General features: G+C 41.8%; 1 protein-coding gene and 1 long non-coding RNA gene across 2 annotated transcripts; both read right to left on the bottom strand.

The window, feature by feature from the left end:
* Positions 1 to 844: 844 nt before the first annotated feature.
* On the bottom strand, positions 845 to 26,441 carry YY1 (YY1 transcription factor). Its single transcript, XM_054635877.2, has 5 exons — positions 25,476 to 26,441; positions 16,316 to 16,478; positions 6,775 to 6,835; positions 4,143 to 4,301; positions 845 to 3,024 (listed from the first exon to the last, which is right to left on the bottom strand). The coding sequence occupies exons 1-5, from the start codon at positions 26,170 to 26,172 to the stop codon at positions 2,842 to 2,844; spliced, it is 1,263 nt and encodes a 420-aa protein (XP_054491852.1). The 5' UTR covers positions 26,173 to 26,441; the 3' UTR covers positions 845 to 2,841.
* Positions 6,845 to 16,298, bottom strand: LOC143694415 (uncharacterized). Its single transcript, XR_013182886.1, has 3 exons — positions 10,327 to 16,298; positions 9,620 to 9,907; positions 6,845 to 7,291 (listed from the first exon to the last, which is right to left on the bottom strand). It is a non-coding gene; the product is annotated as an uncharacterized LOC143694415 (long non-coding RNA).
* Positions 26,442 to 26,495: the final 54 nt, after the last annotated feature.

Here is a 26,495-nt window from a genome sequence, read left to right as displayed (position 1 = left end):
ATAATTAGTATATTAAGTTGTTTGCATTTACTGACAGACCATAAATAGATAAAAGTCTGGTCAGTTCTGCCTTTTAAGTTGGTCTGAGTTTGCCTCCTTTCATTCTGACAGCAGCAGAACCAAACAAGGTGTATGTACAATCAAACCAGCAGCAGAACATGTGGAATGAGTAAGCATGGAAATTTTTTGCCAGTTTTAAACCCACATTTCTACCACCCCTCATCTTCTCCTCCCCTTACCTGAACTCGCTCACAAATTGGTGGTGGAATGCAGGAACTCAATAGCACGCTGGGAATGGTGGTTTCAAAGTCAACTCTGTTGCTATTCTCAAATCCTGTAATTTCTTCACTGAAAAACCTTGAGGAAAACTCTGGAATCAATCAAGCAGGATGTTTTAAGAGCAAGGTGTGCCAATTATACTTTAAAAGCTTAAACAAGTTATAGCAGCTGCTTAATGCTTGTATTTATTCATACCCAGTATGGAATTAGGTACTTACAAAGCAAGACCTTTGAAGCTACTGAGTGTTGCTACTTACACTCAGGAGTATATTGAGTGCTACTGATTTGAGGCCTAGATGGAAATGTCTCTCTGTAATCAGATGCAATACAACCAGAGGCAATAACAGTTACAGTTCCCAGTTGGTCCTCAAATCAATATTTAACATAGCTTAGTCTCAAAATGTATGTTTAAAGTAACAGTTCAGTCCCTAATGTATGTTCAAGGATGAAGTACTGACACCTTGCAATTCAATAAATGACTTTATGACACAAAACAGAAAACTTCTGTGTAAGCCTAACACCATCACAGATACTGCTTAAGAAAAAATATAAGGTCAATTAGAACTAGACTGAATTAATTTTATTTCCTTCCAAAAAGAATAGACACTAATTTAACTGTATACAGAATTTAATTTAACTATAACTATACAAGTTTCAGTATATTGTCCTGTTCAAAAACTGCTTATATATAAAAGAAAAAATACTGCCAAAATTCTAACGCATACTTTACAATTAAATGTCCCAACTTTCTTTCTACTCCTAAAAACCTCAGACTAGAGTTGCAGTGTTCAGATTAACTTATGTATGGATGAAAATTCCCTTGGTCTTAAGTGCAGTTTCTTTATTACCCATGTTTTTGCCACTACCACCAACAATGGACTCAAAATTAAGTTTTACAGTATCAGCAATGAAAACTTGGATGAACCTTTTAAGAAAAGAATTCAGAAAAAGATTAACAACACTTTTTACTGCATTAAAATATGTTACATGCCTCTAAAAAATAACTTATGCATTTCTCTGCATTTTTTTCTGTTTATTAATCTGTCACATTTTACTATAGTATCTGCTAAGTTTTCTTTGAACACTTGAACAAATGAGAAGTAACCACTCTTAGTTAGACCATCAAAACTCCATCTAGCTCTCTTAGAACTTCAAGTTCTTGTTTTGAAACAAAAGGTGTCCAATAAGGTTCCAAAAATTTTTATCATTACACTCAAGCAAGTTAGCCAAAAGAAGAAACAGTTTCTTTTTTTTCCTGGTATGATCACCCAAACCCTACCGTTCCTCCACTTTCTATTGTTACTGCATTTAAACTGCCAACATTCCTTACCTTGACTAAAAAAAGGTTTCCATTTAGTTATTTCCTGTACTGTTTTACCAAGTTGCTGTCCAGGCACACAGAACACTCCCCACTACACTGCCAAGTCTCCAAATCCATCGTTCCAGTTAATGGAAGTCTAGGTCACTCAAAACCAGAATTACAGTCAGCAATTCTGTTTAGATATACCACCTGATGTGGTATTAACTGCATCACAAATCACTGTAATTGAATGCAAAGTAAAGGAAACTTGAGTTTATTTAGCTTCCAATTTCTGGGAGGTAAGAGGAACTAGAACTGCTCTGGACAACAAAAGAAAATTGACTGCACTTACAGATCATTTTCTGCCAGATTCTTTCTTTAGGACCACTGTTTTATTGTTGTCCTTTCTATTACATGGGGGATGTACATATTATCAGGTGTTAATAAACGGTCAGTGCCTGTACAATACATTCTACAACTGAGCACCACTTTCCGTAACTGAACAGGCAAAGAAATTACACTGAACATCAGCATCTGGCAGTATTTCTCCAAAAAAAGTGACTAAAATGGGTTTAAATTGATTAACACTATTAAATCACATCTAATATTTGATACTACATGATTTCATTACAGCTATACGATACAATTATACAAAATGTGTTAACATCAAAGAATACAACCAAAATTAAGATAGCAAACAAAACCTATATAACTTTTCTTTCTTTACAGGAAAATACTTTTGAAGTATGCATGTAACTGCCCATTCTTTTAAAGAAAATCTACCGCAAGCAAGTTATCAACCTCCAGAAAATCACACATAGCATTACTACGCATATCCCCGAAAAGTGTACAATATGCACACTTGGAAAATACAAAATTAAAAAAAATTGTAAGCAACAGGTGAGCTTCATATTTATAAGAATGTGAAAAGAAGTCCAATTTTAGCACTGTTGTATAAAGAATTGTCTTTTCTGATGCAAGTTCATGAGCTGACCCGTCCTGTTGGGGCCACACTTTACAAAACACCGTGTTCTTGAAACGGGGTTACAGACCAAGGTGGATCATCTTAGCAATGTCACCTTCAAGTTTTCTGTGTGGTTTTTTTTTGCTTTTTATTTACTACTTATCAAAACACGTCCTTTAGTTTTGTAGGGTTCTTTTTAAAATTCTTTCCTAGAAACAATATACAAAGGGGAGGCGTATTTCTTTCCAATTGATTTTCCTGTAAGATGCTTTGAGTTCGAGAACGTTCTCCTCGACTTTCACTGGTTGTTTTTGGCCTTAGCGTGTGTTAAGATGTGAGATTTCAGGTTGGTTGATTGCGCAAACTTCTTATTGCAGCCGTCAAACGGGCAAACGTAGGGCCTGTCGCCAGTGTGAATTCGCACGTGTGTGCGTAAATTGAAGTCCAGTGAAAAACGCTTTCCACATCCTTCAAACGTACACTGTTGGAAGGAAAAAACCACTCTGTTAGCTAGTGGAACTCATCTCCACCACTGAGCAGAAAAACAGTCTTCTTTAAATCGCTAGACTGCAGAAATATGAAGCCAGAGGCTGAAAATTGTTCTGGGTGAAGCTCTGCAGGGATCCCCTCTGAACTGCACTAAAAACTGCAAGACTTCAGTATATAGTATATATACAACAACATATATTTCAAAGAGGGAGATAAATGACCTCCAGCATGCAAGCAAGCACTTCCACTAAAGACACCTTCTCTGCATGTGAAACTGTACCTACACTGTACAACAAAACAGAAACAGGATTTCACATCAGAACTTCCCCCTCTGAGTGATGATTTGCAAAGATTTTCTCATTTTACCTGCTTTACTTTTAAGATGGGCTTGATATAAAAAGGACAGCACATTTAGTGTTAAATACTTATATTGACCACACAGAATATTCAGTGCATGCATTCAGTGCAAGCGAATGCCTGAGGACTGCAAATCAAGTTTCTGGAATAATTTATTTTAGAAAATAATCAACAACAAAAAAACCCTACATATCTTAAGTGTGTTCTGGGGAACACATATGTGTTCAAGACTAACTTTAAAGATTTATAGGGAGTATATGAAGAGGGCAGGGGACCTCTGGTGGCAGAAGCCCACATCATTCAATATAAATGGAAAGAGATTCAGTGACTCCATCATTTTGTTGAAAACTGATTAATAAACCCTACTGAAAATCAGTACCCTGAGGTAACTAACTGAGCAAGCATCTCCAAGTCTCAATTACCCACAAGCACTAAGCTGAAAAGATCATGAGGAGAAAGAGACATTTTCTTACTTCTCTAGTAACTGCAGACTTCATTTTTAAAGAGGGCAACTTTTACATCCTATTTTGAAAGGTATCTCTCACGTACATCCAATTTACCAATTTCTAAGAGAAATCCATGTAAATAATTAAATGACAGGCTAATTAACTCAAGGGGACTCCCAGTTTTTCAGGTGCCTCATCTGATTTTAGAAGAGCCCTAGTTTGCCCAAGTCCTGTGGAAGGCAGGTTATAGCTGGAGTCTCCCTGTCCCCAGGGTGGTGTGGCACTCGTGCCTGCAGGTGAGCAGTACCTGAAAGGGTTTCTCTCCGGTGTGAACCAGCTGATGCCGCTTTAGTTTCGAGCTCTCCACAAAGGCCTTGCCACACTCTGCACATACGTGTACTCGAGGGCCATGAGTGTGCAGATGCTTCCTCATGGCAGAGTTGTCCCTGAACATCTTTGTGCAGCCCTTAAAAAGAACAGTGAAACTCAATTAGTAGATAAGCTAGTTCTCATAAAGAAGGTTTTATCTGCTACAGTACAAGCATTTATAATGCCTTTATATCCTGAATACTTTCTTAATAGTTGGCCCTGAAAAGAACATCCCTTACATTTACTTCTTAAAAGCAATATGAGAAAATCTAATCATTTGAAAAGCTGATAAAATAAAACCTAAACCCAATCCCAAACAAAAAGATCCCAAACCCTTTCCTCACTCATTATTGTGAGCCATGTGTAGTCAAATGAATAACAGGACAGTCTTATGGAGAAGATGCAGATTCTGACAGAAGTAAATGGATAAACCGAACAAAAGCACTTAACAGGTTTCAGAGGAAAAAAAAACAACAAACACAAAACAAAAATCCAACCGAAAAAAAAACAAAAGACAGAAGGAGAGTTCATGGATACCTATGGTGTACTCTTTAAAGTGCTATATTCTGAGAACTATAGTACTACAATATATTAGTCTTTAATATACCACAGGTTATGCCCTAGTACCAAGTGGTATGTGCACCATCTCCCACCATTCTGTCCTCTTCCTTCTCTGTCCTGCCCATTTCTGAGAACAAATGGAGCAAGAGGGTTTCCAGCACATAACAACTTACAGGAACTACCTTGTCCAAACTGGTGGCAGCAGCCTGATCACTACCCCCTTGGGACAGAGAGTGCCACTGCTGCTGCAGATTAAACCTACAAAGTGATACTGGGCAGCAGAATACAGAGTGAGTTAGTCCCAGCTCAATCCAAAAGCAGAAGACACATTAATTCAGGTTCAGCATCAAAAGTCTTAACCTGGGAATCAATTCTGCATTGACAGAGGAATACCACTTTTGATTCCAGAGTATGCCTAAGCCAGCAGTAACTTGGGGTTCTATTTACATAATCTTTCTTTTTTTCACTTCTTAGTGACAATCAACAGATATCTATCCTATGTTTTATAAATGTCTTCCTCAAGGCTCAAAATCCCTCATAAAATCCTATTAATAATCATAAATCCTATCTGTACTACTAGTGATGCTGTTTAAACTTATATAAGTCTAGTCTGCCAACACCACTGTGTTATGAGGCATAAAATTTAACAGTACCTAAAGGACTGTTAAACTGCTAATCTTAAATTCTGCAGGCCCTTTTTTTTTCCTAAATACATTTAAATAAGCTTTGTTTCTTACAAAAAGCAGCAAAATGTCACTTTCAGGAGTTCTCTCTTCAGGCACTAGAACCACTTTGGCTAATTTTGAAGTACTGTGCCACCATTCATGGCACATAGCAGAACTGGGTGGGGCAAAGCACTGCCAAAGTAAACAGACCGTCAACTTTTTTTGCATTTATTTTTAAGTCCCTTCTTGCCTCTGAGAGAAGCAGGTACAGCTACAATATTTCTCTTTTGTTAAACTGAATTCATAAATGCACAAAGCCTACAAACACTACAAGATAGAAAAATGGAAGGATAGAATATTGTTCCCCCCCCCCCCCCCCCCCCCCGTTTAGATGAAGTTGAGGCTATGAAAAAGTAAATCAAAGAAATGAAGATAACATTCCTTGGTATAGTAAAAAATAACTGTTCCTGTATCTCTGCATACTGTATTACAAAAAAACACGACACTTTTAGAATGTGGAGAATTGGAAATCAATATAAGCACAAAGAGGAATTTGGAAAATTCCTTACACCATGGCTGTCAGAAAGTAGCCTTCTATTCATGCTCTCTAATGGATAACTCTAATAGCTATCTGCCCTGATTATTTGCTTAGGCTCACACTTATCTAGACCAGAAGTCAGCAAGATTGTGTTTGTCTTTTTTAGTCACAGACTAAATCAGCTAAAAGAAGCACTACAAAAGCTGGATAATGCAGTAAAGCCACAGGCTACCAATCCAGGTGACTGGCAACGTTTATTCAAGACAGAAGCTTCCTTGCTACCAGTGGATCAGAATCATATCTCAAGGATGCCTGCCTCTCTCTTTCATGATGATGCACTTTCCAGCTCTGTGGAATGCAATTCTGAGTCTTCCAATAAAGCTGACTTTGGCATCTGCACCATAAATTGCTGATTCCTGATCTAGACTCCAAATCTGTCATAGTTTCCAAGCAGAGGATATATAGATCTTAGGAACGTACTTTGAACAGCTTTCAGAACATTCTTTCAAGTATGTATTCTTGGGTGTCGGGAAATCACAACAGTAAAACCAGCATGTTAGGGACTGTGCATCATGGTTACCAGAAGATTAGGGATGCACTAACCTTAAGACAAGGAATGGGAATAATATATTATTCAGTGAAAGGTTTTAAAGGAAGCCTCTAGAGAATGACAACTAAAATACATTTAACTGAGTGTATACTATTAACAGTAAGATATTTTAGTTATTCATTCTCAAGAGAAAACATCAATACAAAATTCTGATCTACAAATTGCTATCTACTCAGAAGCTGAGCACTTCACTTACTTTGTGAGGACAAGCTATCGTTCGTGGAGCATCATCTTCTTTAATTTTTCTTGGTTTCATTCTTAAAGATAAAAAAACAGTACATAAAATATTAGTAGAAACACATTAGTAGACAGCTCTTCTCCCCTGAGTGCCTACATAATGAGCACATTTTATCCCCCAGTATTACATGTGTCAATGGTATTCACTTTAACATTTTCAAAACCTTCATAAAAATATTACCAGTATAATTCAGCATTTGGAATGCTCTGCTTTCCAGAAGGACCTCTCAAACACAGAATAAGACATTTAATACAATCTTCTTAATCCTCTGAATATGTGGAAATTGAGATTCTTTTTCCCTGACATATGCTAATTGCAATTAGGAGGTTTTGTTTGAAAACTCCATTCGTGCTGTGCCAGTACCCATGTGGCCTATTTAGCTTCACTTCCTCTCCATCCATACAGCAGGACATGAAGGAGTATAGGTTCAATCAGTCTGCAGTATTTTCATCACACAAGACTTCTAGAGAAAACTCTACAGAAGCAGGGAAAGCAGAATCAAGCAGGTTGTGGAATCTACACAGACAATGTAGACATCAATTTCAACCACAGAAATGGTAATCACTCTTACTTTAAGGTATTATGCACATAGATTCCACTCTTGGCAAGCAATCTGACAAGCAATCACCAATTTACCTCTGGTCACTGACAGGGATCCTCATTTTATTTTATAGCCACTAGCCTCCACTGCTACATAAGGAGCCCAGCAAACTCTTGCTTGTAGGTGTTAGATCTATTTTACCTACAGTAAGACTCTGTACAAAACAACCTTGAACAGTGTTATAACAACCACCTATCACAAAGTCAGAAGAGCCAGATGTGATTCTGGGGATCTGCACTGCACTTTCAGCTGTCTTTATTTCTCAAACCTGTGGTGCTGTCTTCAAAAAATTAAAAAGAACATGTTTATCTCCATCTTAATACAGCAGTAAGTGGGTACAAATAAATGGAACCCCATACAGCTGAGATTCCCTTGGGTAAGCAATGAGATTTTGCACGTTCCCAAACCTTGCTGTGGAAGCAGAGCCAGTGTGTTCATGTGGGTTTACTGAACTGCTTTTCCTGGCAATACAGCACATGACAGTTCTGTGTCACAAGGTGCCTACATATCATACCTGTAAATTAATCCACAGGTTTGGTGGTATTCCCTAGTCTCAAACAGAATGAGTAGCTTGAAATTAACAAAATAATTTGAATTATCAGAATTCCAATTCTGGCACACACTCAATGTTCAGAAAAAAAAATGTCTGTTCCTATCCATGACAGTATTAATCCGCATGAGTTCTGTTTCTGGAAACTGATATAAAATACCTAAACAACTCTTAAACACTCAAAAACTTCCCAAGAGCTGTAGGGAAAATAAACTAAAATGCCTCCATTCTGACCACAAAAGCATTTGGTTTCTGCAAGCTGAGTCCAGATTTCTTTGCTACTGTCACACTCTGGTGACTGAACTCCACTTTCACCTGTTTCCTTCACATGGACTGCTTAGAGAAGAGGGTGAATTAAGGCAAGAGCAGTGAAAAAACTCCCTCAGAAATCCTGAAGATCCAGGAAAATCATCTTACAACTGCCAGTGGAGTGATATGTGATGGACAAGTCTCCCATGGCTCTGCCAGCTATCACTGGTCCCTGACTCTGAGTCCTTTCAGTACTGCAGATGTAGCACAGTTCAAGTGATCATCTACAGACTAAAGCACTTGACAGCCACTTCACAGACAGCACTAAACCCCAAGGATTTAGAGGTTTATTTTGCTCTTTTCTCTAAGTGGGCACATGGGAAACTCTTACTTGCCTCAGTATCTCCAGACTACACTTGGCAGGTACAGAGCTATCCTGAAGAACACTACAGCCTCCTGCAGGGTTACAAACACATTTACAGATATTAACAGTGGCTTGGGAATGGGTGTAAAGTATTTGTGCTGACAAAGCTCCTCTTGTGCACCACAACCGGCAGTACAACTAAGATTTCAACAACTTAAGGGTAGAAACATTCTGAATACAGCAAACTACATCTGTTGCTGTACAGCAGTCTCCTCATTACCTTGATTTCCATTGTAACTATCTTTTTCAAGACTACAGACCAACTCAGTTGACCTTATTGATTAGACTTAATTTATATAATCCAGCTGGAATAGAGAATGGTTGTGGTGTTTTCAGTTTATAAAGTCTCTTTGAGTAAAGTAGTAAAATACCTGACTCCAAACAAGTGATTGGGATTAACTGACTGACTGCACTCTCCAGGTTCCAGACTCAATAGTACTACAGGTACTGAGCCTGTAGGAAAACACACACAAAAAGCTGTCTTTACAGCTCTACAGAAAGCCTTCAATTCCTTTTAGCATGGGATTCTCCTTATTGTATCACTGTGATTTTAAAAAACAGGAAAAGGGACAGAAATGAGCAATTGTTAAAATGGTCACAGAAGAATGATTTGACAAGATGGGACATGAGAGAACAGTGTGTCATGATTTAATTCCATTACAGAACAAACATCCTTAGGAGACAGAGCTGGTGCCAAAACCACCTCCTTTTAATTCAATCAACCTGTTAAATGTTGGCTGAGTCATTCCCCCAAAAAACTGAAGCAAAAAAACCCAACTTCCTAGGTCTGAGATCTGTGTCCCTTACACAATCAGAATGTGTAAAACCACTATTGTTCCAAAGTCTTAACTGGTCACCAGTAAAGAGAGTGACTAGACCAAGAGAATTGCTAACAAGAGATGTGGCAAATAGCTTTAGTGGGCAGTGCCTGCATTTTCAAGCTTTGTGTTAAATCCTCTTCCTGACTCTTGTATCTTACCTCTGGTATTAAGTCAATCTTTGAGAAAGAAATGCTGCAACAGTGTCATCTCTAACAGGTTGTTGAGGTAGTGAGGAGGAAAATCCCCTGGGCCAGTGCAGGAAGGAAGCCTGAGGAACCAATTGCAGGTGAACTGGATGGTCAGACATGGGACAGACTGCAGCATCAATATACACCTTTTCACTTCAGTGTCTGAACAGGCATAGAACATGAATGTCCATCCAGGTCTTTTTAATGTTCAGGCTTTGTTTATAAATCAAGCAGTATCAGCCCAGTAGTATACTTGAACTTTTGGATACAAATGACAAAAGGTTTCAGTTAAAAAATGAGTAATTTTACATCTTCTCATTTTTAATGGAAGCACAGCAAGTTAAGCCTAAAATGTGGAACAAGACTGTACTTATACACAGGGTTCCACAGATAGCCAGGCTTATGAACAAAACAGCAGCAGACAATGCAAAAGAAGAGATGGCAAACAGTGTCCAGGTTGTATCTCAGTGCCACAGGCAGGAGGAAGCTGCTGGGCCCTTTGTACACCTGGATTAAAGGCATGAGGGCATGAACACCACAGGCACAGCTACAGTAGATCATTGTGTCAAAAAATGTCATCCTGCTCACAATGCTGCAGAAGCAATATGGACAATCCCTCAGAGAAGAATGTAAAGACTTACATATTCAATGTATTAGTAAAAAGGTTTTGGTCTTACTTTAAAATTAACTTTCTGCAAAAGGAGACCAGACTAGAATCTGTGCTGTTGATCTTAATTACACTGGTGCAGGTAGCTCTTGCTGGTGGTGGTTAGACTTTTGGCTCCCACCCAGTAGAGCATCTCTACCAGCTCCATCCAAGTTTTCTTAGCCTGAAATATTAATCAAAAACAGAACTCTAACAAATATCACTATTTAACACAACTACAGACACACACATTAATACTGGAGTGGAACTTCAGAAACAGTTGCCTTTGCAGAAAGTCAATTTACAGGGCAAGACCAAAATTTTCATTTCTGCAGTGAGTTTACATTCATTGCAGCGAGTAGAGGCAACTGCAAATCAATTAACTGTGACAATCAGGAAGGGTACCTTGTACCTTTGGCATCAAGTCACTGGGACACTGCAATCAAAGGCTACGTCTAAACTTGCACTGGGGAAGTGGAGGGAGGGAATGGGTGACAGCAGAGGAAGCAGGAATGTGTGCAACCCAACAGCTTTATACATGAGCTGCATAAAAGCACACTCCCTTATCCATGCTGCATAAGGAATACTGAGTGAAATCACGTATTAAATCACTCAGTTTCTCAAAACAAAGAAAACAATACTGTGCTGTATCTGAAAGTTAAACCTAACTACCTCCTTCCATCTACACAGCTGAATTGAGAGTACTTCACCCTCAGAGAACCTTAATCCCCTCCCCAAATCCCTGTCCCACTCCATAACCTACAGACTTGTCAATTGATGCAATTTTAAAAGTCAGCCATAGAAATGGTGTTAAAGCTGGGAAGAAAGGAAATACAATTCAAATAACAGTATAGAATTACCCCCTTGCTCCATAATCTCCCTTTTTTTTGCCACTGCTAAGGAGTTTTGTGTTCTCAGCTCCCTCTGTACATCCAATCTTAATAGCTTTATTCTCTCTCTCTCAGGCAGCTCCTTTAACACATCCTAGAGGTCTCTGATGACCAGCAATGATATTCTCCTGTGCTGATGGCCACCCCCCTCTGCCTCCCAGAACAGTCAGAGGTGGAAGATATGATTGTCTCTCAGCAGTGTTACTGGCACTGCTGGTGTGCTCCCCTCATTCTGCCATTGCCCTTGCACTGCCCTGCTGAGCAGAACCAACTTGAGTGTCACAGCCCTGTGCCCTGTGCCCCTGCAAGAGTTTATTTGTGCTGAACAACTCCTGGAACTGGCTAGACTGGCTTTTGGACAAACAAGATGAAAGGGGAGTGGCACAAGGTGTCCTAGGAATCTCTCTGTGTACAACCCAAGAACAGCCAGTGTCTTACCTGCTTCAGTCACAGTTAGGAAGAAAACTGCTATAAGAAGTTCTTTCACTCCATGATTCTACTACTAGGTTTGTCCCAGTTATGAGGAATATCCTATGTGCAAACAGGGACAACTGTGCAGTGGGGCACAGAGCAGGGGATGTCCCCTCCCCTGCAAGAATACTGGGTAAAGCAATTGTCACTTTACTGCCCTTTAAGCTTCTCTGTAACAAGAACCATACAAAAGCATACACCTTATAAAGAGGCCTAGTCATAAATCTGGATGACCAGAAGGCTTTGTCACTTCTAAAAAGGGTGTCCTATTTCAAACTCTAATGCAGTTTCCTCTCCTTTGTTTTCTATAGGTTTGGAAAGTGGATGGAAAAGAAGGCAGTTCTCACAATGGCTCTCCTTCAGAAAACATACCAAGATCAGCAGAAAATAAAACCACAAAGAATAGTTTTTACCACCAGGACCCATTACTGTGCCAATTTCCCAGCTATAGGATATTCCTTCTTATTCCTTTGTTTTACTGATGTCTGTGTTCTGTCTTCAGCCAGTTCAGTCATGTATTTGGAGGACAAGAGGGAGGGACAGGGTAACTAGGGATATCCTTTTTAGTGGCTTGCTTTGAGGGAATTTGCCATATGCACATTCTAGAAATACCCCTGCTACCTTCCTAAGTTTTCACTACCAAGCAGCTATGATTTCTTCACAGCCAACTACTGAGCTGTCATCAATTTAGATTTGGATGAAGCATTTTACTCCACTTGAAGGGATTTCCAGTTTCCCAGTCAAAGGTATCAAATGAAAACATGGTAATTTATTAGGTTTTGTCCTTCTGAGCAGATAATTCACAATTAACAATTCACATTTTGATATGATTACAAGAGAATTCCACCTTTTTCTTTTTTATTGTGTTTTCAGAGCATGCTAGAGAAAATTCAAGACTCCTAAAACAGAATTAAAGTAATCTGTAAAAAAGTGGTAACTGCCAGCCAGGTGTAACTTTTGGTCATCCATCTACACATTACTGAACATGTCGATGTTCTGACACAGCCTATTTATTCACAGTGTTTTCAATGGAATCATAGAATGCATAAAAGTTTTTCCAGGAAAAACTGTCAGAGTTCCAGCTAAAGGATTCAGATTCCTGCTACATGACTCAATGACATATGCTCTAAACCAGGCAGGGAAAGACAACTGCATCACAGGAGACACCAGAACCCCTCACTCTGTGAGAGCCACCAAGCTCTGGGCACTGGTGGCCACTGCAGCTGCTCAATTACCACAGTTCTCAATTATTTTTTTGAAGGGCTGCAGAGCTGCAAACAACTTCAAACATCAGGTTTGTCCCTGCATTACCTTTCACTAACTAGATCATGATCAGAATACCAGAACCTTGCTCAAAATCTACTACCACTAGAATTCAAGCTTTTTCTGTTTAAGCTTAACCTCAGAACTTTGTTCCTAATAATCAATGCAAATATTTAAAATCAATTTATCCTTCATCAAAATAAGCTGCATTTGTCATAAACAGTGACTCTAGCCTGGTTCAGAGGAGGTAATTTCTACAAATGTATGGTGAGATTCCTTCCTACTTTAAGGAAAACAAAAAAGCAACCCTACACAGCTTTCTCTCAACTATGCACAATGCCCCTGGCACACAATTTTACTAGCCAGTTCACACGTCCTTAGATGTGGACAGTCACAATTCTTTTTTCAAGCAATCTAAATACAAATTTGTAATTCAAAACCTTACAGCACGTGAAGCTACTTAAGTTTAGAAGCAATTTTCAACTTCATGTGCTGCTAAAATTTTTCACAATACAGCTACTAAAAATTTTCTGAACTGTAAAGCAATGAGCAATGTTTGGCAATTTCACAGAGCTTTATACTAAACAAACACATTCTTTTAGCATGAAAAACTGTACTCCTTGAACCTCCAAAGCCAATTCCAACAATGGAAACCTAATATTTTCTTCCAGCTTGCCATGCAAAGTTCCTAGTGATAGTGCACACAGCAAGGTCAATAAGACAATTGAACAGTAGTCTGCAGATATCAGTACTTGAATCCATCTCATTAGCTAAGGAGTCCCTTCAACACACTTCTTTGCAGGAGGACAAGACCTTAACAAGAAATATTCAAATTCTAACACACCCATACTCATCAGTCTCAGAAGAATAAACAAATGCAATAATTTAAGACATAACAACTGCAAGGCAAGAGTAAAAGTTTGACAGTCACCAATTCTGACCAAGAAACCAAATAACCTTTCTTAGAAAATGCATTAAATTATCATGTATCTTCTACAATTAAGCTATGAGAACATTTTTTCCCAGGTTTTGAGCAACTTGGGGATATTACTAAAGGTGATATCCAAGCAAGGTGCTTCCTCTACCATCACACATTTATCTTCTGACTGAAATGGATTTCATTTTATCTGCTGTGGGAAAAGAGGCTGTACACATAAAACTGAATCTTTCCACTACATGCTACAAATTCCAGCTCTGGAACTTCCTAGAACATTCTGAAATACTATAAATATAGAAAAGTAGTAATTTTGACATGTTGCCAGCAGCCACTATTTTCTCAATAGAAACCTTGCTAAAACATTCCACAATATTCAGAAATATGCAGACACATCTGATAGAAGCAGCCTGGTCACTTCAAGAAACCCAAATCCTGACAACCATTTCAATTATTCAACTCAATCTGAAGACAAAATATTCAGTATTTGCATGGAGAATACCCTGCAAGAAACTATTTCTGCTTCCTAACAAAAGACAGCTATTCAGTACTTCAGTGTCTAATAGAACCAGAGTAAAGTTTTAGCATGCTTTAAAGTAATGGAGAACACCATTCTAAATACATGATGAGTAGAAATATCTAAGTAACAGTTTAGAATTGGAACACTATGTACACTCAAGTGTATCAGTTAAACATCTGCTTTCAAAAAAATTGTATGATCTCATCAGCAGGTCCCAGAGAGCATTACAGTAACTTTGATAAATGACAGTAATACACAAAAGAGTATCAATAGCTAGAGCCACCCATCACTTCAGACAGAACCCTGTTTTCAGCTGTTTGTAATGTGCTTTTATACATTTTCAGATCAGACAGTCTGAAGCAGGAAGCAAGCCCTACAGAACTATTCTACTAGGAGCTTTCAAAACTCATAGTTCAATGGTTTTAGTGAAAGTAATTGTGGGATGAGGCTGTGCTCTTATTCCTCCAGCACAAACACTACAGAGTAACAGGACAAAACTTGAAAAAAGCAGAAAGATCAAAAAGGTGAAACAGGAATAAATGCACACACTGAACAACAAGATCCAGCTAACCAAGAAGCCAGACCATGTAGCAACTACCTGGAAAAAGGTACACTGTCTCTCTCTACTGGGTAGTAAGGATAACAACATGTGACTGTCCACCTGCTCTGAGTGTCAGAACCGTGCACCCAAGCTCTGAAGAACAGCCAGCTCCTACAAAAATGAATGTAGCTTTACACGTGTTTTGCTTTCAGGAAATATACCAGGAAATACAGAGGAAGGTTAATTAAAAGTATTGATGATAAGTGATTTGGATAATGTAGGGATATATGGTTTAATTATTTAATGAAAAAAATTTAAAATGTCAAGATTAAAAAAAAATGCATAAAATAGGATTTAAATATTCCTAATTCCTAGTAAATGATAAAATAATTAATTCTGTCCGGCAACCATTACACTATCTGTTGTCTAGAGGCAGATAGTGCACCTTTCATGAATGGGGTCGAAACGAATGTGGCTTTACACATGTTTTGCTTTCAGCTTGGGGAAGCGCGGCAGCAGCAGCCAGAGACAGGCAGCAGCCGTGCTCAGACAGCTGCAGACCGAGCAGCGACGCTGTCCCTGCACCGAGGGACACGGGACGGGCGCAGCGCAGCGCAGCGGGCCCAGGGCGGCGCCTCCGCGGCCGCGGGTGCCCTCTGGCGGCCACGGGCTGCCCCGAGCGCCGGCACCGGAGCGGGGCCCGGGGCGCCGCCACCGCCCCGCCCCGCCCGCCGCGGGCCGCGCCACCTCCGCCTGAAAGGAAAAGTCACCTTGGCACTCCGGTCAGCCCTTTGACACGTAAACGAGCGACAATTCTGACTCACCAGAGAAAATCCAGCTGCAATTAACAGTGGCACTTGAAAGGGCAGGACACGTGATTTGAGATCTTCAGTTTAAGAAGCAGGGGAAAAAGAACAGGAAGTGGCGTTCCCAGCTAAATCCTGTAGCCTTACTATTTTGGACTGAACAACCCCAATGCAGCACTTCACTCATTGGATCCTTTGGTGCTCAGGAGTTAAAGGCTACTCAATTACAGAAATATTCTGTCATGTAAAATCACAGAACTGTTGGGCTTGGAAGGGACCTCTAGAGAGTATCTATCTAGTCCAGTCCCAAGGCAGGGTTACCTGGAGCAATGAATGATGCAGTCTATCAATGAATGTATTTAGGTCCTGTCTTACCTAATGGAACTGGAGACTGGAAGACACTGAAGAATTCACTGCTGAATATAAAACTGTTGTTTTAGTTCAGAACAGAGAAGCTGGTGCTGTGTTAAATCCCTTGTTTTAGAAGGTAATTAAATGGAATTATAAACCACACTAAATATACCATTTTGCGTAACAGTTTCATCATTTAACCAGTGAAAAGATCAAATTTTAAACCTCCTTGCTTTCTACTTACCTAGCAAATTCAGCCAGTTGCTTGGGGTCTGAGAGGTCAATGCCAGGTATTCCACCAGGAGGAAGTTTCTTCCCTGTCATGTACTCTGAGTAATCTGGAGGAGAATTCTCTCCAATGATCTGCTCTTCCACCACTGTTTCATGGTCAATATCCTTTTTATCATCTGAAATACACAAAATACTGAATTCAATACGTACTAATGATCAAAACAGCATACAATTTATTAGGCTACATCTCAATACAAATTCACTACTGCTGCACATTTAAAAGAATACACTGCTCTTCCATATTTCCACACTAATTGTGAAGAGCAAAAAGACATCCATACAGTTACAGCCTGAAGAACACAGAAAGAATACAGTGAGTGAGGGAAAAAAAGCAAAAATTGCATATCTATTTTAAGCACAAACAAATACAGAAATTAGTAGAACAATCCTATAAATGTTGGCTGCACTTGAAAGATAATGTACTTTTCCTGAAATAATGTCTAAATATTGATTTCCCTTAACCTCTTCAGGACTAATCTTCACTATACCCACGCTGATACTCAGCAGCAGTCCCTAACTTTGGAAGCCTATCAGAAGGGCAGCAGACACCTACCCTAAGGCATCAGGACTACTGATCTTTACTTCAGTCTGCAGACTTCCCTGACCTCCAACAGAAGTGTCATAGAGACAAGAAATTTAAAAATAACTGCTGATGGGCTTCAGCATCTGCCTGTAAAATTAAGTTTTTCTCACACTTGCAGACAGATCTCAAAGAAAGCAACTCAAATCGTGTGTCTCTCTCCCAAGGGGGCTTCTTCCTTCTGTGGCAAGGGCCATCCTAAGCCCTTTCCCACTCCACTATGTAAACAGCAGACTGGGATTATTCAAAGCTTTGATCTGCAAGCCAGTTAAGATACTCTTGTTTGCTCTAGAGCTCCTCCTATGAATTTGTGCTCAAGGACTGCAGTGAAATCAGGTGGAAGACCTGCTGTTGCTGTCTACTCACATTCATACCTCAGAAAACATTGTACCATGCATTCTATCTCCTCTTGCTATTTTATAACAGAAACTGGGAGACACAAAAATGAGAGAGAACAGAAACATCCATCTATGTTCCTCACTGCAGTGTTCACAGCAGCAGAAAGGAAGACCCAGCACCTATCCTGTTTTCCACCCTCAGATACACCTGGGACAACAGAGGTATATATGGCTGTAACTACTGAGCTCTATGTAATGCAACTTGACAGTACTTATCCTACTATGTGAATGGGGAGAAGATTCTGGAAATTGTTTTATACACAGGAGGCTACACAAAAATAGCAGGAAGTTTTATTTTACAGATATTGTTTAAGCAGTGGAAACACAAGGTGGCAGGACAGAAATAGTATTTCACCAAATAAAAAAGATAGGAAAACATAAGGCAGAAAACAAAAGACAAAATGTTTCGGGATCTTTCCCCTAAACAGAAACACAGGAAATAACATTAGTCATTACTCAGTAACTTAGCTAGGGAAGAGAGAACAAGACAAGCAAATAAAAGAAATATACCAGACACAAATTTCTATTCAATTTGTAATGCCTGCTTTTAATGTTTGCCACCAAGCTATTTCTAGAAATGTTACTGCTGGTTTGAGGTTTAATCTGATCTACCAGATCAAATAGCACTTCATGTATATTCCATGGTGGAAGAGGAAAACAGACTCCAATGCTGCAAAGACAGAAGTGTAAATAAGAAAACACTATCTGCAGCATTAAACTCAAAGTAAACTACAAAACTGACTATTGACCTTTTTAGTTGTCCACTCACCACCACACTACCTTTCAGTCCCTACCAGTGCTTTAAAAAAGCAATTGAATTTACCTCAAGTGAGGATTATATGTTAAGTTTTACAGCAACTGAAGGAGTTACAATTCAAGTCAATAAGCCTCTAGTAGTTTGGCAACAATTTGTTCTAACAGAAGCTTGAAAAAAGACTGGGAGCTCAGAATGGCACAGAATTGTTGCAAAGCTAAAGGTGACACCGTCTCTACACCGTAGACTGGAATGAGATCAGCTGCCCTCAATGTGGCCATTTCAACAGTTACCTAGAACTTGCAGTTTGACTGTTTGATGGCATTCATAACACAGACAAGTTTTCATTTCCTGCCTCACATCAGATGAGTCAACTAGGAAATTCTGTATACATTCTTTAAGATGTTCTTTCCTTCCCTAGCACAAAGGTTTGCTATTCCACAGTGCTTTCTTGCTATTTGAGGACCAAACTGAAAGCCAGCCCTCAGTGGCTTTACTTCCCAAAAGCCTGCCAACAGAAGTCAATTCCACAGCTATATAATTCCACAGACTACTGGTGCAAAACACAAAAAACCTATAAACATATTGCTTGGATAGAATAAAACATAAGAGAAATTACTGTTTAGTATATTAACAGTTATATGAAAATAAAAAAAACACATTTTTCTATAACAAAAAACTGCATCTCTAAAGCAGCACACACTTCCAAATATAAATTTAAACCAAAACAATAAAATACAAAACAGTTACCTTGAAGTGTAATTTTTGGCTAATATTTCTGAAAAAGTAGCAGCAGACTTCAGTACCTCTTTAGTATCATGACCATCCTGTGACATTGTCAGGTCATTGGAAAAACAAAACAACAACACAGCACTCATGCTCCCCTGCACTGAGAGGAGCACAAGGGGACAGTGGAGCCAACCCCAGGGTTTTCTTTTGAGAAACCTCCCCACTTTTTTGGAGGAAGTCTGGAAATGGAAACATTTTACCAATGTCGTCTATGCACAAATTTACTTTATTTGTGATGGCCTATCAACCTGGACTAGGCAGCTCAAAGTCTGGAGGGTAAAGTGCAAGCAAACTTTCACTCAGGCTGAACTGATCATTCTCACTGCTAACTGGGCAAGTTAACTGTTTGCTGGTTTTTGTGTTCAAGTAAGTCCTGATGCCCACTACAGGCAAATTACCTCCCCCTTTTCCTCTCCTGAAGCATCACAGAATGAAACATACTGCATCCAAAGCAAAGCAAAACACAGACACAACCCTGAAAATACAGTGACATCTCTGGATGCCACCCATACGAGTTATATACAGACAGAACCATGGAGGCAGTCAGGTAAAGGAAATTAACTACTATGTATACTGTCTGATCTACTTTGTTTTGTCCCTTAAAACCACCTGAGAGCAGAGCAGACTCAAATATAAGGCATTTGGCTGAAGCACTATTCTTATAGATCCAATGCAGCTTTCTGTAATGAACTTGGAACACAATTTTAATGGCCTCCCCCTACATCCTTCCATGCCAACTTGCATTAAGGTCTTGCATTGCTTACTTAGTCTAAACTGGGATGTTGTAGGCACCTTTTCAAGACATACCCTAACACACCTTCATGTTCAGTGTCCTTCCATCTGCATGTCTCTCACTGCCCCCTAAATATGGGCAATACACATATGGAACCAGATCCACTAAGACCTTCCAAAGCAAGTATGTCAAACATTCTTCTACTAACATCAGTGAAAATTCAGTGTTTAGCAGTTGTGTCTTTTGACTACTGGTGAAACATCCTGAAGTTTTGAGAGAACCAAGCCCAAGTATTGAATATAGTAGGAAGAACCAAGTTTACTGGAATCAAACTAGTAACTCCATGCAACAAATCAATAACAAATCATGGTAGAATCTGCTTCCCAATAATTGACTGATCACATCTTGCTCCTATTACCACAATTTCTCCATCTCTCACAGCCCTCCTATTACACAGAAAAATCCACCCCCCTTGGAATCCCATTATTTAGAGCATTTCTTGACTTGCAGCTGACAACTCTGGAACTCCCCAGCTTACTAAGTTGACCCTCTTAACTCTCAACCCAAGAAGCTCTGTCATTATTTTTTCCTCTGTTTTATTCTTGATTTTCCTTTTTATTCTTGATTTTATCTAAATCCCCAAATCTCTGGCCATCCTCCTCCTCTATTACTGAGCAGGGAGAACTATTGTTGTTCAATCAGTTTTCATCTGAGGAAAACAGGGTGCAAAAGAGAACTTTCGAGATACACCTGGTAGCAAAGCAATGACACCTGATCCTACAGCTTCCTCCTCAAGGCACCAAATTAAGACATTCTACTTAGCCACTAAAAGGATGAACATTTAAGCTTAAAATATGATCACACAGTTAAACACATTTGCTTTTAGGAACAGCTGAAAAGCAATTACAGGATAAAGGATGTATTCGGCAGCTGTGCAGTACCAAGGCACTGTGGTAACAGCTTGGTTATTGCTACCACATTGCAATCTCCTCAGGCAAATTAGTTCATTGGTCATGTTTGGAAGCAAAGAACTGTAATTAGCTTGTTAAATAATACAGTTATTTAGCAGACACTTCTGAATGTTAAAATTCCATTTTGCACAGTATGTCATTTTTTAACCTAAACGGCTGCTAGGTTACTTTCCTTCTGACGTGCCTTGCACACAGATGGAGAACAGGTTCTTCTTTCCCTGTGTCACCCATCTCTTATTTCACACCACTGAGACATGAACTGACAAAACCAGTGCATATATCAACAGTCATCATCTGACTTCAGCACTTATGGGACTGTGCTGAAGCACTGTGACCTTCTGAATGGTCAGCACAGGAGTGACTCGAGTGCCCCAGGGAAGGATCCAAAAGCAAGTTAGTTAATTTGCTTCCTAGCCCACCTTCAGACTACAGTCCTCCGAGTCATTTTAGATGGTGAACCACGTTCATGCATTTCACTTTCAAAACTGAAAATACATTTAAAACAAACACAGAGAACAGTCTACCTTATCACTGGAAAAAATGTCAGGGCAGATTCGATGCTTACAGCAGAAGCTTGTATCATTGTCTTAATCAGAGTCAGAAATAGACTGTCATCTTAATATTTTAAACCAGAGAATCACTTTCTGCCTCCATTATAACAAACTTTGCAAGAAGCTCATTACCTATTTGTCATTGCAAAGCATTTTGGCCATCCTTGATACAGCCCCACAACTGAACTAAGTGACTCATCTATCATTTATACTACATAAGACAACTGGTCAGACAGCAGATGGTTATTTTTCTCACCCCTGCAATCTGATCAAGTAAAATGAAAACCTTTCTATTTTTTGAGTCATTGAAAGTTTAACAGATTTTGAAGAATCTTCTAGAAACCCAACATAAACTCCCAAACTTCCAAATAAGGATCCACAGCACAGGCTTCCTGTATTATCAAAAATAATTTCCAAACCATACATGTAACTTCTGTGTCTTTGTCTTTCCCATCTAGGGATGGGACACTTGAGCAGTTTAACATCTGTGGGCAATATTTGGTTGTGCTACTTCAGTTTGCAGACGATGCTTACAATAACGGTTTAAGCCAACACCTATTTCAGCTTTGGAAGCTTGACAGAGGCATTCCTAGAAGATGTACTTACACTAATCCATTTTTTCGCCTTTGAATTTAAGCCCCAATTGCTTGAAATTTCCAGCATTTGGTGCAACCAGCATTTAAGCACCACCTTCCCAAATGTTCCTGCATGCAAGAATCAGTTTTGCAAGCACCATCTGACAAAGTGATTTCTCACGATCCTTCCCCTCCCCCTTCACTATTGTGCACCCAACCTGGAAAAATTCACTAAAGACAATGATTCAAGCTAAATGCAGCAAAGATACCAATAAATTCTACTTGATAACTACAATTTTTCTAGTACAAACTGGGGTGTCTCACTTGGATTACATGCAATTGAACTATATGCAATTTTCTGATTCATGTATTTGATATAAAGTAAACACACTACAGGAACATGACTGAACTATCCACCATATGCCCTCTTCAACCCTTTCAGAAATATGCCTTCATTCACTTCTTACTTTCATGAACACATGAAGAAAGACAAATAATTGTATTGTTAAGAACTGAAAAGCTGATCTGAACTAGAACAAGGCACTCATGTTTCAAACTAAACACTTTAATCATGGGTCACAAGTTTGATATCACCATAGATACCAAGGTGATAAGAGAAGTTATGCTAAGTCTAAATTGTTGCCAACAACAGTGCTGCAATTTCTAAGAAACCACATAACAAGACAAGGATTCAGTAGTCCCCTTTAGTCACATTGCTATATATTTCACAGATTATTTCTACACATTTCAAGAGGAGCTACAAGACATGTTGTACGAATTTATGGAAAAAGATTTATGATTGGTTAAATTTAGTACCACCCCTGTACAAGCTAATGTAGTAGCACCAGCAAACAGTAACAAGGAATAAATTCACATTGTCTTCCCACACTGTAGTGAGCAAAGTGTCCTTCCTCCCAATTCAAAATCCCATGCACAGCAATATAGGGCTCACTGTTTTACCTTGATGCATGGCCTATTTATCACTTGTCTTTTGATTAACTTTTCATTTAGCTTTTAAAACTGTCAACTGAATCAGCGTGCAAGCAAATCTTTAATTATGTCAAAATACAGATTCAAACCTACTATATTTCTTCAAAATAAAGTAGCTTGATTCTTTAGGGAAACTTTAGAACTACCCTTTTGCAAGCCAGTGATTCAAGGTTTTTTCGGCCTTTATTTATTTTGAGGTTTTTGGGGGAAGGTACTCAGGTTGGGGTTTTTTTTGGTTTGGGTGTATATCCCTCTGCCCCAAGTTTTGTTTCTTTTTCGATTTCTCTGTCAATGATTCAGCCTCTGATGTTTCAGGAAAAAAAAAAAGCAAAATAAAAAAAAAATTTAAAAAGAAAGGAAAAAAATTCCCAGCATTTGACCACATCAGACCCCTTTAAATAAATAAGCTGCATATGAGGTGTAAGAGCCTGTCCAATATTCTCAGTAAAACATCACAACACTCTCAGCTGAGCAGTTATTACCAAGGCTGTTTGAAACTGGCGGGTGGTGCCTGCATACACAAAGGGAGGGGAGGTCAAACTTTTCCCTATGTATTTGATTTTGCTTTTGGAAGGGCATTTTTTGGCAAGTCAAGTCAGACTAGGTGTTCTTTATTTTTCTGCATCATGGATATAATGGAGTTAAATGCAGCAATGCAATTCAATGTCCAGTAAATTATAAGTGGGTATCCTTCCTACTGAGCTCCATGGTCATGCTCCTGAACAAAAAAAATCACCAAAATCAATAAGGCTACCCCTGATATAAAAGCTGTGTATGTGGGAAGAGAAGCAAATTTATTGACTATACACATGCTTCACTTTGGCCAAGTAATAATTAGCATGCAGTCCTAAGGAAACATCCTATCAGGCACTCTGAATTTCTGAGTGCAAATGCATGCTAGAAATTGTCAATTGATCTCAGCGAGGTCCTGGATCCTGCCAGCTCATGAGTCATACAGCCACTTGCATTCTGCTACCTCCAGCAGCTTCCACAAGCCAGCAGACTATATTAGTTTCTATTATCTTTTATCTTTCTTGGATGGTCAGTTCTAATAAAACTACTAGCAAGGGAATTTATTCAGTTTCATACAGTGATATAGAAGCACACAGAACACCATCCTACTAAATAGGATATAGAAAACTCCATCAAGAAGAACTTCAATCAAACTCACTGAGTTGTCACCTGACATGCCAATAGTGTCAGATAACACTGTGAAACTTGCTAAAGTAGTCACCTGTATTTAAAAAGAGAGCAGAAATCCATGCCACTGTGCTTTCCATCTTTTCAGGCAGGAGAACTCAGCCATCCAATACACCTTCCCTTCCACACTGCCCTTGCTAATAACTTCTAGTCATTTGCAGGCATCACAGAATACAAACATTTTCAACTACATCAAAAGCTTCAAGAGCTTCAATCTTACTAGACTCCTTCTAAAAAACTCGAAAGAGCACAAAAATTATGATATGCAAAACAGATTACCAAGTTACCGTTCCAAAAACACCCACCAATTTACACATTACATGAACTGTATTATTCGACCTCTTTTTTTCACATTTATGTAACATATGGACAGAACTCTGATTACAGAGCATTGCTGCCGGCAATACATTTTTGTAAAAATTAAAAAAAGAAATAAAGTAGGCAGGGTAGGTGCATGTCAGCTTTACTCCAAGCCCCACATATACTAAACACCTTCACGAGATTTTACTGCCTTTAAAAGACACTCCTACCCCCACACACACACACACAAAAAATCCTCAAAAAGAGAATCTCCCACGACAAGGTCTCCCTGTGCCTACTTAAAAAGCTTATTTAAAGCTTCAGACCTAGTCGAGGAAAAGCCCGACGGTTTCCGAGGGCCAGCCAGACACTGCCCCTTTGCTGCCCGCGGCTCCCAGGGACGGAGGTCAGCTCCGGGGCCGCCCCTCCCGGCCGTCACCCCCGGCGCCCCTCGGCCTCTCAAGGGCCGCTTGTTTGCGGCCGCCCCCTCCGAGGCGGCGGGAGGCGCGGGCAGCCCCGCGGGGGCGAGGAGCCGCTTCCCCTCGCCGGCACGGCGGGCTCCGGCCGGGGAGGCCCCACCCACCGCAGCGGGCCGGGGCCGGCGGCCCCCGGGCGAGCTGCACACGGTATTTCGGGCTTCGCCGTCCCCGGACCGGGGAGCCGCGGGGTCGGGGCGGGCGAGTTTTCGCTCGCACATCGCGGTCACGGCCCGGCGCACACGCCTCACCCGCGGCCGCGGGGCGGGAGGGACGCGAGCGGAACGGCAGGCGGGGAGCCGGGGAGGGACGGCGGGACGGGACACGGGGGAGAAGGAGGATAGAGGGCGGCGGCGGCCGGGGGAGGGGAGGGAGCGCGAGGGGCAGGCGCGGAGCGGGCCCCGCGGGGAGCGGCGGCGGGGCGGGGACGGGGGGAGCGCGGGGAGGTTCGCCCCGCACCCCGCCTCCCCCTGCTGCAGAAACTACGCCATTGCGGCCTGGCCCGGGAGCCGGCGGCGCTGCCGCCCGCCCGCGCACCCCCCGCCGCCGCCATCTTGGCGGCCGCCGCCATGTTTGCCTCCTTCCCCCCGCCGCGGCCGGGCAGGAGCGGCGGCGGCAGCGCAGACCCCGCCATCTTTTCGGGGAGCCGCCATACTTGCCCTGGCGATGAACATGGCGGCGCCCATCGCACACATCAAAACATGGCCTCCCTTCAAAACAAAACTCTCCCGGCCGCACCGCGCGGCCGCCGGCGGGGCCCGCGGCCCAGGGAGGGAGGGGTCCGGCGCGCACTTACCCGAGGCCCACATGGTGACCGAGAACTCCCCCTCCAGGGTCTTGATCTGCACCTGTTTCTGCTCCCATTTCCTGCCGCCGCCGCCCTCGGCCCCGCCGCCGCCTCCCCCGCTCAGGTAACTCTTCTTGCTGCTCTTCTTGCCGCTGCCGCCCTTCTTAACGCGGCCTCCTCCGCCGGCCGAGGAGGAGCCGCCGCCTCCGCTCTTGCTGCCGGCGGCGGCCACAGTGACCAGGGTCTGCTCGATGTACTCGTCCTCCCCGGCGGGGGCCGGCACGGGGATGAGGATCTGGTCCTCGAACCCGTCGTCGGCCCGCAGTCCGTCCGAGTCGTCTCCCCCCACCACCTCCTCGCGGGTCTGCACCAGGATCACCTCCTGGTGGTGGTGGTGCAGGTGGAGCTGCCCCCCACCGCCGCCGGCCGCGCCGCCGCCCGCCCCGCTGGGGTCCCCGTCCGACACCAGCGGCTGTAGCGCGATCATGGGCTGGTGGTGGTGGTAGTGATGGGGCGGGTGGTGCGGGCCGCACTCCTCGCAGCACTCATCCTCCTCCTCCTCCTCCTCGTCCTCCTCGCCGCCCACCACGGTGGTCTCGATGGTCTCCACCGGGATGGTCTCCACCTCGATCTCGTGCAGCTCCACGATCTCGGCCGGCATCTCTGAGCCGTCCGTGGCGATGTACAGGGTGTCTCCCGAGGCCATGGCGGGGCGAGGGGAGGGAAAGAGGGCTCCGCGGGCGGCGAGGGGGCTCCGGTCCGCTCCCCTCGGCGGATGGTGGGGCTCGGGCTCCTTTCGCCTGCCCTCCTTCTCCTCCTCCTCCCCCTTCCACACAAACACCAGCGCCTCGCAGCCAGCGACAGGCAGGGAGGGAGGAGGGAGGGAGGGAGGCAGCACCGCCAAATCCCGGCCGCGCTCCCTCGCGAGACTTCCGCCGCTGCCGCCGAGACGGACCCCAGCCCTGGAGGCCGCTGCCGCCGGACTCGCCCCCCCGCCGCCCGCCGGCCAATGGCAGCACCCGCCGCGCC

This window comes from Agelaius phoeniceus, chromosome 6 (assembly GCF_051311805.1).
Source record: "Agelaius phoeniceus isolate bAgePho1 chromosome 6, bAgePho1.hap1, whole genome shotgun sequence".
Taxonomy (NCBI): domain Eukaryota; kingdom Metazoa; phylum Chordata; class Aves; order Passeriformes; family Icteridae; genus Agelaius; species Agelaius phoeniceus.
Note: the sequence above shows the minus strand (reverse complement) of the source record. Positions and strands in the feature narration are given on the sequence as shown.